The sequence below is a fragment of the Orcinus orca genome, chromosome 15 (assembly GCF_937001465.1).
Source record: "Orcinus orca chromosome 15, mOrcOrc1.1, whole genome shotgun sequence".
NCBI lineage: Eukaryota > Metazoa > Chordata > Mammalia > Artiodactyla > Delphinidae > Orcinus > Orcinus orca.
This window is the reverse complement of record NC_064573.1, coordinates 64,515,820-64,528,305: the sequence shown is the minus strand read 5'-3', so window position 1 is coordinate 64,528,305 and position 12,486 is coordinate 64,515,820. Positions and strand designations below refer to the sequence as shown.

Sequence of the window (12,486 nt, the reverse complement as noted above, 5' to 3'; positions counted from 1 at the left end):
GTCCGTCGACTTTGGAGAAATGTCTGTTCAGATCCTCTGCCCATTTTCATATTTGGGCCTTTGGGTTTGTCTGTCATTGTCTGTCTGTAGACAGACCAGGTAGAGGGGAGGGAGGCCGGCTCGCTACCGCTGCTGATTGCGGTCGCCCAACAGTGCTGGTCTCGCTCCATCTGTCCCAGGAATTCCTCTTTTCAGACAGGCTCCTCCATCGGCTGTTTGGTTGCCTTATGTCGAGTCTGGTCAGGAAGGTTCCGTCCAGTGCTTGATCCTGGCCTGGTTCCCCAGCGCACAGGGTCCTGAGCGAGGTCCAGCTGGCCCGGCCAGGCCTCATGCTGGAATGTCCCGTCCATGTTTCCAGCTGCCTTTGGTCATCGGGTCGGTGGTCCTGCCTCCTGGCTGCACACTCAGGGCATCTGGGGAACTTTACGGAGAATGGTGCCCAGACCGGCCGGATCAGCCTCTCCGGCGGATGGCTGAGAGGTGTCACCTTGAAAAGGTTTTGCCCGTGATTCTGAGGCCTTTATTGGAACCCCTTCCCCCACAGGGCACAAGATGCAGGCCTGTCTCCGGGGTCGCTGGCCCCCTGGGCTGCCTGCCCTGGCGTCTTTCCTTCCTTCCTCCCACTTTACACACGTCCCGACATGGACATTGTGACGAGCGGGCCTCAGACTCCCCAGACCCCTGCCACCTCCCCCCTCCTCTCCTCTCCCCTCCCCTGACCTGGAGCAGAGCCTGGCTCAACTTCAAACAGGAGACAGCATGGAGGCCCCAGGCAGCACCTCAGATGTGCAGCCAGCGCAGGCACCCCAGCACCAGCAGGCTGCTGCGTGTTCCTCCCGGGGCCTCTGGGGCCTCCCGCTAACAGTAGCTCCCGGAGTGCTAAAACCCGCCTCCTGGTGGCTTTTCCCTCTCTTCTAGGCACTGCACCCCCCACCCTCCTCACCCAGATTCCCTAACACCCTCCAAACCCTGTCCCTCGGCCCAGGGCTGAGGCCTCGAGGCCCCGTGGACAGGGTTTGTCTGTGGCTCTGTCCTGCCTCCCAAAGGCAGGCGGTGTACTCGGTCATGGTCACGGTCACGGGGGGATCCCACCACGGCGGCTGAGACGGCGGAGGAAGTGCTGCCATGAGTGTTGCAGAGATTAATCATGGGTTTTGGCCCTTTGCCTTGTGCCCCCAAAATGGCATTTCCTTAAATAGATCAGAACCTTAACAACTATGTGGTATTTGGGGTGCATTTTATGGCCCTTAATCAGACACATTAAAACATTTTAAGATGTTTTATGACCTATTCTTAATCTTTTTTTGTGGCGATTTGTGTAACTCCAGCCCTCAACCCTCGATGCACAGAGGTGGGACTCACCTGCTGCCACAGGTGGGGGCAGGCCGCATCTAAGGGCGCAGGAGCAGGGAGGGCACATGTCCCAGCTCGGGGAGCTGCCCGCCAAGGGCAGCGGGGGCCAGGGGAGTCTGAGCTCTGGTGAGATGAAGAGGGCAGCTGAGGGCCCTGCACACAGGCCACAGCCATCTGCCTACAGATCACCGTCGGCCCTTCCTGGATGGAAGGAAAATGGGGTGAAGCACCTCATTTGAGTCTGTGCTCAAAGCTTTTTTTTAATATAAATTTATTTATTTATTTGGCTGCGTTGGGTCTTTGTTGCTGTGCACGGGCTTTCTCTAGTTGCGGCGAGAGGGGGCTACTCTTTGTTGCAGTGAGCAGGCTTCTCATTGTGGTGGCTTCTCTTTATTGTGGAGCACAGATCCTAGGCACGTGGGCTCAGTAGTTGTGGCTCGTGGGCTCTAGAGCACAGGCTCAGTAGTTGTAGCGCACAGGCTTAGTTGCTCCGCGGCATGTGGGATCTTTATGGACCAGGGCTCGAACCCGTGTCCCCTACGTTGGGAGGTGGATTCTTAACCACTGCGCCACCAGGGAAGTCCCTCAAGGCTTTTTTGAACTCCCGTAACCCTCTTGTTTTTGTCCAAACTTATACTTATCTTGTGCAGTAGGAGAGCCCTGAAGACACCTGAAAGCTAAATGCAAAATCTGAATTCATTAATTAGCAACTTGTATTATAATTACTATGTGTCTCTATTTTAAAAGAAAACTGTTTCATTCTTAGAGAGCTTGGCATTGCCTGTGAATAGTGCGAAGAAAGTCCTCCCGTTAGTGTGCATGTTCCCCTCAAAAAGCACCATTTTTGGCTCTATGAGTATTATTTTTTGTAAAGGGGTCAGCTGGCCACCTGCAGAGCTGCGGTGTCAGGGCCCGTAGGGCGGAAGGTCCTTGACCCTGCAGCTGCTTCAGAGAGAAACGCACTGGAAGACGGGTCTCATAGTCAAGGACCTTCCTCTTCACTGGAAGTACCACTTTCTGAAAACAGAAATTCCATTTCTGGACAACTTTGTGAAGGAAATACGTGACGAAGTCTGTGTGTGAGAGCTGCGAGGCTGTGCAGATGACGTGCCCTGTGCTGTGGTTTGTGGGACTCCTCTGGCGACCTGCTCACTGGGACCAGTGGCACCCTGAGTGCTGCCTTGTTCAGCGGGCTTTCTGGCAGCACTGATGCTGTTGACCCCTCCCAGTTCTGACGCTTCTTCCTTTGGCTTCTGGTTTGTCCCGCCTGTCGGGCCTTCCCCTGTGTCCCGTTGAAGGCGGTTCTCCTCTGCCTGGCCCTTATACTGAGGGGCTTGGTCTGAGGCCTCCCTCCTGCGCACTGTCCGCTCCGGCCACCGCCGGTGCCCCCCCTACACTGCGTCCCCAGCTGCAGACCCTCGTGTCAGCACCAGGCACCTCCCTGGGTGCCACAGGCGTAATTGTCGGGAGTACCTCCCCGCAGTGAGCCGTGCGTCACTGGAGGACCCTGCTGTCCAGTTCTGCCGGCACAGACTGCGGGCTCTCTCCTTCCTCACGGCCAGTCAGTCCCCAAGTCCAGTTTGCTTTTTTCCGGAGCCTCTGTAGCCCTCACTTCCCCTCCCTGCTCGCCACCCTGTTGTCCCCTGCTCCCAGCTCAGCCCCAGACGACTCATACCCAGGCCCTTGCCTGCAGGCCTGAGGGTGTCTCGCTGGGGGTCAGCACTCTGGCTCCCTCCAAGGCCAAGGTCTCCTGCACCACCCTGGAGGGCTGCGGCTCTGGTGTCCTCACAGGCCTGCAGAGACGGTCCGTGCACGTCCCTGTGGCATTTGAGTTGCTTTGCGATGAGCGGTCATAGCGTCGCCATCCCTCCGGCCTTGGGTGTTGAATGATTTTATGAGAGCTTGTTATCTGCGCTCTTCTTCAGGAAACCGGGTGGGGTGGGGCCCGGGTCCCCGGCCCACTGCTCACCTCGGGGGCCTGGAGCTCCCTGTGGTCCCTGCTTGGGCACAGCCGGTAGTGGGAGGGGGTGGCTCCCGTGGGAACGGCCATTCCTCTGGCAATTTCATACAGTTTTTGTACCTTTCCGCGCATTTATTTCTTTCTATGGATCCTGTCCTTTTATTAATACGCTGTGACAGCTGTGGGGCCCAGAGCACAGACAGGAGGCTGGGAACGTCCCAGCTTCCCTGTGCTTTTCAGCTTTGGAGACAGCCTTGCTGTCTCCATGCTCTTCTGTGTTCTGTCTGTGTTATTTCATAGTATCAATAGTTTGATTTCAAATCAATAGTTTGATTTTTCAGCCCCGAACATGAAAAACCCTGAAGTAGATGGTGAGATGCGAGCAGAGCGTGCAGGCCTCCCCACCTCCCCGCCCACCCCTGTGTCAGGGCCTGTCTGCTTCTCCAGCGTCTTTGGATGGGCCGGGGCCACACTGGCCGGGCCCCCTCCATCTCGCAGGGGGCAGGGCAGTGGTCTGGGTTTCGGTTGTTTTGATTTAGAAATTGGTCGTCGTTGCCCTGGGGCCCCAGGCCCACTGTCTCCTCGGGGTGCCTCATTCACGAGGTGCTGCTCTGACTGCGGGGTCCAGGCTGGGGGTCTGGTCTGTTTGGAGGAAGCTGGATGGCCGGGTTCCCACAGCTGGGAGCTGGGGCACAGCTGCTTTCTCTGGTGCTGGGGCCTTTGCCTCAGGCCGGTGAGGCCAGGCACGTAGGCTCCGCCACATCAGGCCTAGCGGCAGGAAGTAGAGATTTGTTTTCCTCCAGGCGTGCATGTGACCCACGGGCAGGGGTCGGAGCCTCTGGCTGCTGTAAGCTACACTCAGCCCCGTGCAGAGCTGGGACACGTTGTGAAGAAGCTCATTCCCTGCTGCCCATGCGATGGCGACCAGTGTCCTGGCTCTTTTGTCAGGGCGTTTGGCCCTGACGACTGGGAGGAATAATCCCACAGGAATCATCTGTGACCTGAGCCTCATGGAAAAACGCTTCTGGGGTTTATGAGAATTAAAGTGAGACACGGCCCGGAGGATGCTGGGGGCCAGGGTTCCCAGCCCTGTCCTCCCACCCACCAGCCCCACACCTTGGACAGGTGACTTCCTTCCCTGGTCCTAGCTTAGTCCCAGGTGGGGCTGAAGCGCCCCTGCTGGCTGCTTCCTGAGATCCCGATGACATCAAAGGGACAGGTTGGCCATGGCCATAACTGTGGTTGTTGCGGAGCAGAGGCCTGTGAGGGCAGCCAGCCTGTCGGGGCAGTGTCTTCATGGTCACAAGTGTGGGGACCAGTGAGGCAGGGGCTGCCCAGGCCTCATCTTAGGGGGGCAGTGATGTCACTGAGTGGCTGGCACTGCCCTTAGATGGCTGCGTCAGATGGCCCACGGCCACCACACCTTACCACCGCCTTTCCCTGGGGCTGTCAGCAGATTTGCGCCCCTTTGCACCTTAACCTGATCACTTTCCTCACCACAGTTTATGGACAAGTCCTCCAGGCCGGATTGGCGGCCACTGAGGGAGTGACCTCTGGGATCACTGCCCCCAGAGCTGCTGCCCTTCAGAGGGTCATGGTTGAGCAGTCCCCAGAGGGCAGCGTCCTGGGTGCCTGCAGTCAGGGCTGGACGCTTCCTTTTGGTGACAGAGTTTGTTTCCACACTACCTGCTGCTTTTGTCAGGAGAGCCCCACCCTCCCCACCCGCCCTTTGTCCCTGGGCCCTACTTGGTGTCAGGACCTAACGGTTTGTAAGGGGGTCGGGCCTGTAAGGGGGTCGGGCCGGCAGACTTTGTAGAACACTCCCTACAGAGGTGAATAGCGTTGTTGTTCTTTGGCCGCTGCTCCCGGGGAGTGAGGACTGCCGCCTCGAGCACAGTCACCCAGGAAGCGGACTCATGCATTTGAAGGCTGCATGAAACAGTAGTAAGACATGAAGCAGGAGGTGCTGGGGGTTGGGGTGCTCTCTTTTTCAGTTTGTGGCATTTTCATAAAGCGTGTGAATTTCCAAATTTCATTGTGGAGTTTCAGCTTCAAAAGGGTTCTTGCAAATAAAGGTAAAGGCTACTTTCTAGCTGAATTGCTTTATCATATAATAAAATACTCTGAATGACGTGTTTCTTCTGTAGTTGTGAACAATTTAATTTGAATATGGAGTAGGTGCCCCTTCAAAGAGTCGAGGTGGTTCTCGGAGATGCACTGTGGGAGCCCCACGCACCCCCCCACCCCCCACCCCCCGGTCATTGGCGCCGAGTGCAGGCTGGTGGCTGGTCCTCAGAGTGCAGGGGTTGTGATGTCCTGTAAATGATGGGGAGGAGGCTGGACCACAGCTCTTCCTAACAGCGCTGCTGCTCCCCGGTGCCCCGGAGGCGGAGCCCCTGGCCCCCAGGGCTGTGTCCTCTCAGGCCAGGGTTTGGGTGGCTCAAATTTCTGCTGCTGTGGTTGCAGCGATCTGGTGTGCAGGGTGGGGGCCGGTCACGGGCACCAGCTGGTCCTGGGCTCGGCCCCCAGCCCCCCATCCTGCCATGCTTCCTGCAGAAGCTCAGCCTGCTGGGCCTGGGGGCCTCCGCCCCCCTCGGCCATCTCCTGAGAAGCCCGCAGTGTGTGTTGCTCACATGTTTTCTTTCTTTTCCTGCAGAATATCGACATCACCAACTTTAGCAGCAGCTGGAACGACGGGCTGGCCTTCTGTGCTCTCCTGCACACGTACCTGCCCGCCCACATTCCCTACCAGGAGCTCAACAGTCAGGATAAGGTGAGGCCATGGAGGGCAGGCGGCGAGGGGAGAGAGCCCTCCGTGGCGGTGCGGGGGGCAAGCTGCTGGCTCCTCGCACACCCCGGTGGCCTCTCTGGGAACGACATTGAGGGTCAGGGCTTCTTGAGGAGAGTGGTCTGGGCAGCGTCACCCACGCCAGGCCAGCTTCCCCATGTCCAGCCACGACCGGCTCACGGTGCAGCCCTGCCCAGACGGGCACTGGGAGAGGACCCAGGCCCAAGCCCTCTAGTGTGCACCCCCATTGGCCCCTCCTGCCCTTCAGATGACCTTTGAAAACCCCCACGGGGAGGAAACAATTTCACAGGTGTTGCTTATTAGCTTTGGGGGTGCTGGGCAGCTCAGAGCTGATGTGTGAAAAGTGACCCTCCTGTGCGGAGAGGAAAGAACAAGTGTGTGGGTGTCACTCCGCAGCTTGTCACCAGAGGGGCGGGGCGTCGGGTATGGGTGTGGACCGGGCTGGTCAGGCTGCCCTCCCCGGCCCTGCTCATGCACCTGTCACACGGTTTCTTTTCCAGCGGAGGAATTTCACCCTGGCCTTCCAGGCTGCCGAGAGTGTCGGCATCAAGTCCACACTGGTGAGCCCCCGTCCCCTGAGGAGAGACCCCTGGGAGGCCTGGTGACCAGGAGGCTTCTGGGTGGGGACTGGGGCCCCGGCGGGCCCTGCACCAGCCGCAAGGACATCCTGCGGGTGGGGTGCAGATGGTCCCCTGCCCGGCGCTCTTTATGCCTCCCGTCAAGTGTCCCAAGGAAGCGCCCTGAGTGGGGGGTGGTCACGTTTCGCTGTCAAAAGCACATTCCAGCAGATCTGCCTCGGGTGTCAAAGTAGAGGCAGGGGAGGGCAGGGCAAGGCCCCAGAGCGCTTCTCAAGGGCGGGAAGAGAGGCGGAGGAGCCCTGGGGTCAGGGCTGTGCTCTGGGCTACAGTAGCTCAGGACAGACGTGTTTCCGTGGGGGCTCCTGCCTCGTCACCAAGTCTGACTTCCAGGGAGAAAATACCTCGTCCAAATGCAAAGCCAGAGACTTCCACACCCAGAGATGCTGATGAAATTAACGTGACAGGGGTGTTGCACAGCTCGGGGGTCCACAGAGTGAAGGACCCCACAGGGCCAGGTCAGGAACCCCCAGTGCCACCTCCCACCCTGAGGGTACCCATCACCCTGCCTTGTGACAGCCGATAGCTTTGAAGACATATTTGCACTCATCTTTACCCTGCAGGAGTGTTTGTGTAGAGTTCCATAAATATGTCTTCTGAGTTCACAGAAATACGTGTTTCTGAGTGGCTTCTATTCAATCATATATATATAGAGAGAGAAATTACAGTTGAAATATTTCTCATTACCTGGATGTTTTACACCATGTGTAAATGCTGATATATAAGCAGGCAGTTCCCCAGCCTAAAAACTTTCCATTGAGATTCTTACACTGAACATACATGTGTTCTTTCTCCCCATCCCATTGACTCTGGTCCTCATTTGTGTCTCGCACCCATGGGACCCCTGGGAGCAGTGCCCTGCAAGGACAGCGGGTCTTTCTTGGGGGCCTCCCGGGCACGTCTCAGAGCCCAGGGTCCCCCGCCCGCTTCCCAGCAGCATCAGCTGATGTCTCCCCAACCACGGGGGCCACACAGGACACAGAGAACTGTGGCTTCCAGGGCTTCAGGGGGTCGCCCACCGTGGGGCAGGCAGTGCCTGGTGGGAAGGACACTCAGAGGTGACGCCGGAGGGGTTAGCGAGGAGAGGCAGGTGGGGAGGACGGCCCAACTCCCCCTCCCCCAGAGGAGACCAGCCCCTTCCAGCCTTGAGGGGCAGCCCTGGGCAGGGCGGGAGGCTTGGACATTGCCTACGCCCCGGGCGAGGAGTTTCCTGGGTACTAGGCTGCTGACCTGTGCAGTGAGACTCGGACAAAAGTCCCATGAGGGAGGCCCCCACCCCCAGAGCCCTTGGTGCTGTGGCTGGGAGGCAACCCGGGCTCTAACTAGCCTCTTCTCCTCTGTCAGGACATTAACGAGATGGTCGGGACCGAGCGGCCGGACTGGCAGAACGTGATGCTCTACGTGACGGCCATCTACAAGTACTTTGAGACCTGAGCACCTGAGGCCCCACGGTCACCCCGAACGCAGCTCCCTACACTCTGCCCCTGGCCGCCCCGCAGCGTGTGAGCCCCACCCCCGGCGGGCAGGGGACTCGGCCTGTGTGGCCCGCGCTTGGGCCAGGCTCTTCCACCTGGCCTCCGCGGCCAGGGCCCCGCGCACACGCTGACCTGCTGGAGAGATTGGGGAACCATTAGCACTGGGGTGGGAGGAAAGGCTCACTCACGGTCCAACCTAGGGAAGGGGATTCGTGTGCGGGCAGCTCCCTAGGTTGTGAAAGCTTCCTGCAGCACCTCAACTGCTCACCCCTGAGAACCGGGGCGGGGTGGGGGGAATGGGTACCTTATAGGCCCCTGTTCCCCTCCTGTGTGACAGGGCATCCTCGCCGGCGATACGGACCGTGCCCCCCGCCCTCAGGCTCTGCCAATCTCCAGCTCCAGGGGCTCGGAAACCCAGCACCAACCTCAGGGTTCCAGACAAAGGAATCTTTCCTAAGGAGTTCTCTTTTTTTCTTATGAGCAATACTGGGGGGAAATGGCTTTTGTTTTCTTGGTACCAAAGTTAAATTGTTTTGGTAAGTGTAGCGATAAAACACAAAATCTGGACATAAGGTGATGAAAGCCAGAACCAACGTCGCAAGAAACAGGAGGAAAAGCTGAACAAGTCAAGGGGCCCAGATGGTGCGATTTCAGTCCCTGAGTCGCTCGGAAGTGACCCTCCTGGCTGGGGTGGAAGAAAGTGCCTTAGCTCTGCAGGGGAGGCTGCCGCCGCCATCCAGACGACAACCCTCAGCAGCCCTTCTTGGGAACGGGGAGCTGCTGTTGGTTCAAACAGTTTCGAGACCTGCACTTCCAGGACACAAATAAGCAGGAGGAAGAGCAGCCATTGCCCCACAGAATGCAAGGCGGGGGCTTGGGGAGGCCGCCCAGCCAGCCTGGGGGCTGCGGCTCCATGCGTGAGCAGGAGGTTCAAGACCAGGGGTCGGACGAGTCAACAGCCCAGGGCAGAGGGCGGCTGTGAGACGGGCTGTACATGCAGCCCGCTGGCCCAGGTCACCGGCTGCCACCCCCCGGGAGGCTCCTGGTGAAACGCCTGTTTTCAGCTGCAGAGCAGCGCCCAGCCCAGAGCACACAGGAGACCCCTCCTCCCTGACAGGCTCTGTCCTCGCATCTGCTGCCCTGCTGGGCACCTGTGCTGTCAGCTGAGTGACTGTCAGGGGAGACTTGTTGCTTTTCAGTGTCTCTCCACTTGGTTCTTCTCTCATCTGCCCTTATGGTGGCCTGTGTGCCTGATCTGCGGCCACATTTTTGCCTATTTATTATGTGAGGCGGCTGTTTTGGCCAATGGAGACTTTCCTGGGTCTGCAGTTCACACCGCTGTCCCTGGCGGCTCCTGCTGCAGGGCCTGTGGGGGGGGTGTCGCCGGTGTCCTCTGGAGGAGCGTGGCCACTGCTGATGGGCTGGTGTTGCCCGGCCTCAGCTCCCGGGGTTGGTGACGGGGCAGAGGGGGCTGCAGGGAGGGCTTCCTGGGTGCCCAGCTGCCTCTCTGACAACAGGCTGTGTGGCCAAGCCGCCCACGATTTCCACATGGATCCACGGCTGAGAAGGTTCCAGAAGCAAGACATTTCGCTTTTCCTGGTAGGATCCTTGTACTGTTGGCTTTAAGGGGTGACCCTGGACGGTCCTGTGTTCCTAGAAGTGGTGCTGTGAGGTGCTTTGGGTCCAGTGGCAGTTGCTGCGAAGTCTCCAGGAGGACATCCTGCCTCCTCCCTTTAAGCACAAGCTTTACTGCAAAAGGACCAGTGTTGGTTTTCTCTCGACCACAAGCTTCTGCTGACTGATGATACTGTTAAGTTTTTGTTCTATTAAATGTTCTTGAATGTCCTAAAATTGTCGTGACACATCAGGCTTGGGCTTTTCTGGGTCGCTGTGAACAGGACCCTCGCCACCTCCGGGGACGGGCTGTGGCAGGGAGGGCACCTGAGCCCACAGGCCAGGAGATGTCACCGGGGGCCTGAGTGGGGTGGGGCAGGGGAGGCTTTGGCCATCTGCCTGCATCTGGGGTGGGATGGCCCAGGTGAGCCATGCGGCCTGGGCGGCCTTGTGACCGCGGAGGTTCTGTAACGGGCATCAGGCCCCAGAAGCACCGCCTGAGCTGCCCCCACACCCCCCACCTGTGGCCCAGACGTGTGCTGCTCTGGGTTGGGGAGAGTGCCTTGAGGTTTTCTGGGTTTTTTTAGAAATGTGTCTTCTTGGAGATAATTTTGAGAATGTATAAAATTATAGAGAAAAAAATCAATAATTATACCATTCGCAGGCACCCAACCAATCAAGCCTTTCTTCCTGGGCATCTTGTGTGGAATGACAGTGACTCCACAGAGCACAGCCGGGAACAGCACTGCACCTCGTCACGTTGCACATGACACAGGTCACGTGCAGAGGCCGTGGCATCCCCTCCTGTTCACACTGGCAGACCTGGGCGCCCCTCCCAGGCCTGCGACCCCCTCCCCAGGGTCAGGGTTTCATATGGTAACTGATTCGCTCCCTGGGAGGCCCAGAGCCGCCAGCTGAGTGGAGGTGTGTATGTCAGAGCGGTGGCCCGGCTTCTCCCCACTCAGCAGCTGTGTGGCCAGGGTTACGTGGCCGGGGCCGAAGACGCTGAGCTCCCTCCCTTGGCTGCTGCAGGGAGGTCGTCCAGCCAAGGCCACAGGCTCTGAGACACGGGCCTGTGGGCCCTGCATGTGGCGGCAGGAGTGGGGGACCCCACCCGGGACCCTGGGCAGTGGGGGAAGCTCTGCTGTCTTAGCTGCTGCCCCACAGGGTGGGGTCCCTCCCCAGAACACTCCTGCCTGCTGTGCCAGCTGCCTCAGTAGCAGACCGACTCCATCTCCAGAGCCTCTCCGGCGCGGCTGGGCAGACTGGGGAGCATCCTCTTGGGCTTGGGGAGGCCTGGCTTCCCTCCCACGGCACAGCACTCCTGCGGCCCAGGGTTGGCCAGGTTTTGTCTAAGGTGGTCCCTTAGGGGGGAACAGGGACAGACATCAGGGCTCTGGTGCCTGCAGGTCCCGTGCTGTGTCGGGGTGAGGGGCGGGTTCTCGTCAGGCCCCAGGTTGCTGGGAAAGTGCTGGCCAGAGTGCCAGCCCCAGCAGGCCAGGACTTCGCTGGGCTGCCCTGGTCATTGGTGCAGGAGGCAGCATGGGTGCACAGAGGACAGGGCTCCACGCTCCCTGGGCTCAACCCGCTCCCTTGGCGGGGAGCACTTGGGAGAGCAGGCTGGGTGTGCAGGAAGGGCCAGGAGCTGGGGGACTTGTGGAGAAGGGCAGAGGGTGACTGGACATGGCCTGCAGTCTGTGCCACCCCAGCTGTGCCAGGCCCAGGGCAAGGGCAGGCCCCAGGAGCCCTTGGATGGTGATGTCTGCATTATTGGGGGGGGGGGGGTGGGCGGGGATCCAGGGTTCCAAGGAGGGAGACACCACAAGGTCTGGAATCTTAGGTGGCAGAACCAGAAGGGCTGGGTAGGAGTACGGGGTGGACCATTACCAGCACCTGTCAGGGAGGAAGCAGGGACACCCAGGTCTGCCACCAACACCTGTGAGGGGCTGGGGCTCTTCCCACCTCTGCAATGTGGTCACCCCAGGAAGGGTCCCCCTTGGACCGTGCTCCCAGGCTCTCTGTGAAGTGGGGCGGGAGGTACCCGGGGAGGTCTGAGGCAGGGGTCCTGGGAGAGTGGCGAGGGGTGGCTTTCATGTTCAGGCAGCTGCTGCTGTGTGGGTGCCTGGGGCCCTGGCTTAGGGCCATTCTTAGGTTTGTGAGTGACAAGCCTCGCATGCCAGGGGCTGTCCCTGCCACCATTGTCCAGGACAAGGCCCCACTCCCATCTGGGCCTCAGTTTCCATATCCAAGGGATGCACCCAGGTCAGCTCAGAGGCACAGGGCTCCCAGCAGGGTTGCCATGTGACGCCAGAAGTCATCGTGGGCTGAAGCATCCTCCCAGGACTGGGCTGGAGGATGGGGTGGTCCTGCAGCTGCTTGGCTACGGGCGGCTGGAGAGCTTCCTCATGTGATTCTGCTTTTTTGGGGCCTTAGTCTGAGTATAAACTGGAGTCCCGTGAGGTCCCCCCACTTCCTCAATCCCAGAACCCCAGGAAGTGTGTGGTGCCTGCTCCTTTAGAGGAGAAGTTGGTGAGCACCTCAGGGTGGCCTGGTGGTTCCCGGGGACACTGGCCCCGGCACCCACTGGGTGCTTCATCCTGGGGCTGGCCGCCTTTCTCTGGCCCAGCTGGCCCCAGAGCA

At 59.4% G+C, this 12,486-nt stretch overlaps 1 protein-coding gene across 6 annotated transcripts in view; it reads left to right on the top strand.

Moving 5' to 3' along the window:
• Positions 1 to 10,083, top strand: part of SPECC1L (sperm antigen with calponin homology and coiled-coil domains 1 like) — a 121,879-nt gene extending 111,796 nt beyond the window's left edge. For all 6 annotated transcript variants that reach the window (XM_004276057.4, XM_049698462.1, XM_033439685.2 and 3 more), the window contains 3 exons: positions 5,970 to 6,086; positions 6,623 to 6,682; positions 8,102 to 10,083. In XM_004276057.4, coding sequence (XP_004276105.1) covers positions 5,970 to 6,086; positions 6,623 to 6,682; positions 8,102 to 8,191 — 267 coding nt within the window. In that variant the 3' untranslated portion in view covers positions 8,192 to 10,083. The remainder of the gene's footprint in view (positions 1 to 5,969; positions 6,087 to 6,622; positions 6,683 to 8,101) is intronic.
• The last annotated feature ends 2,403 nt before the right edge of the window (positions 10,084 to 12,486 follow it).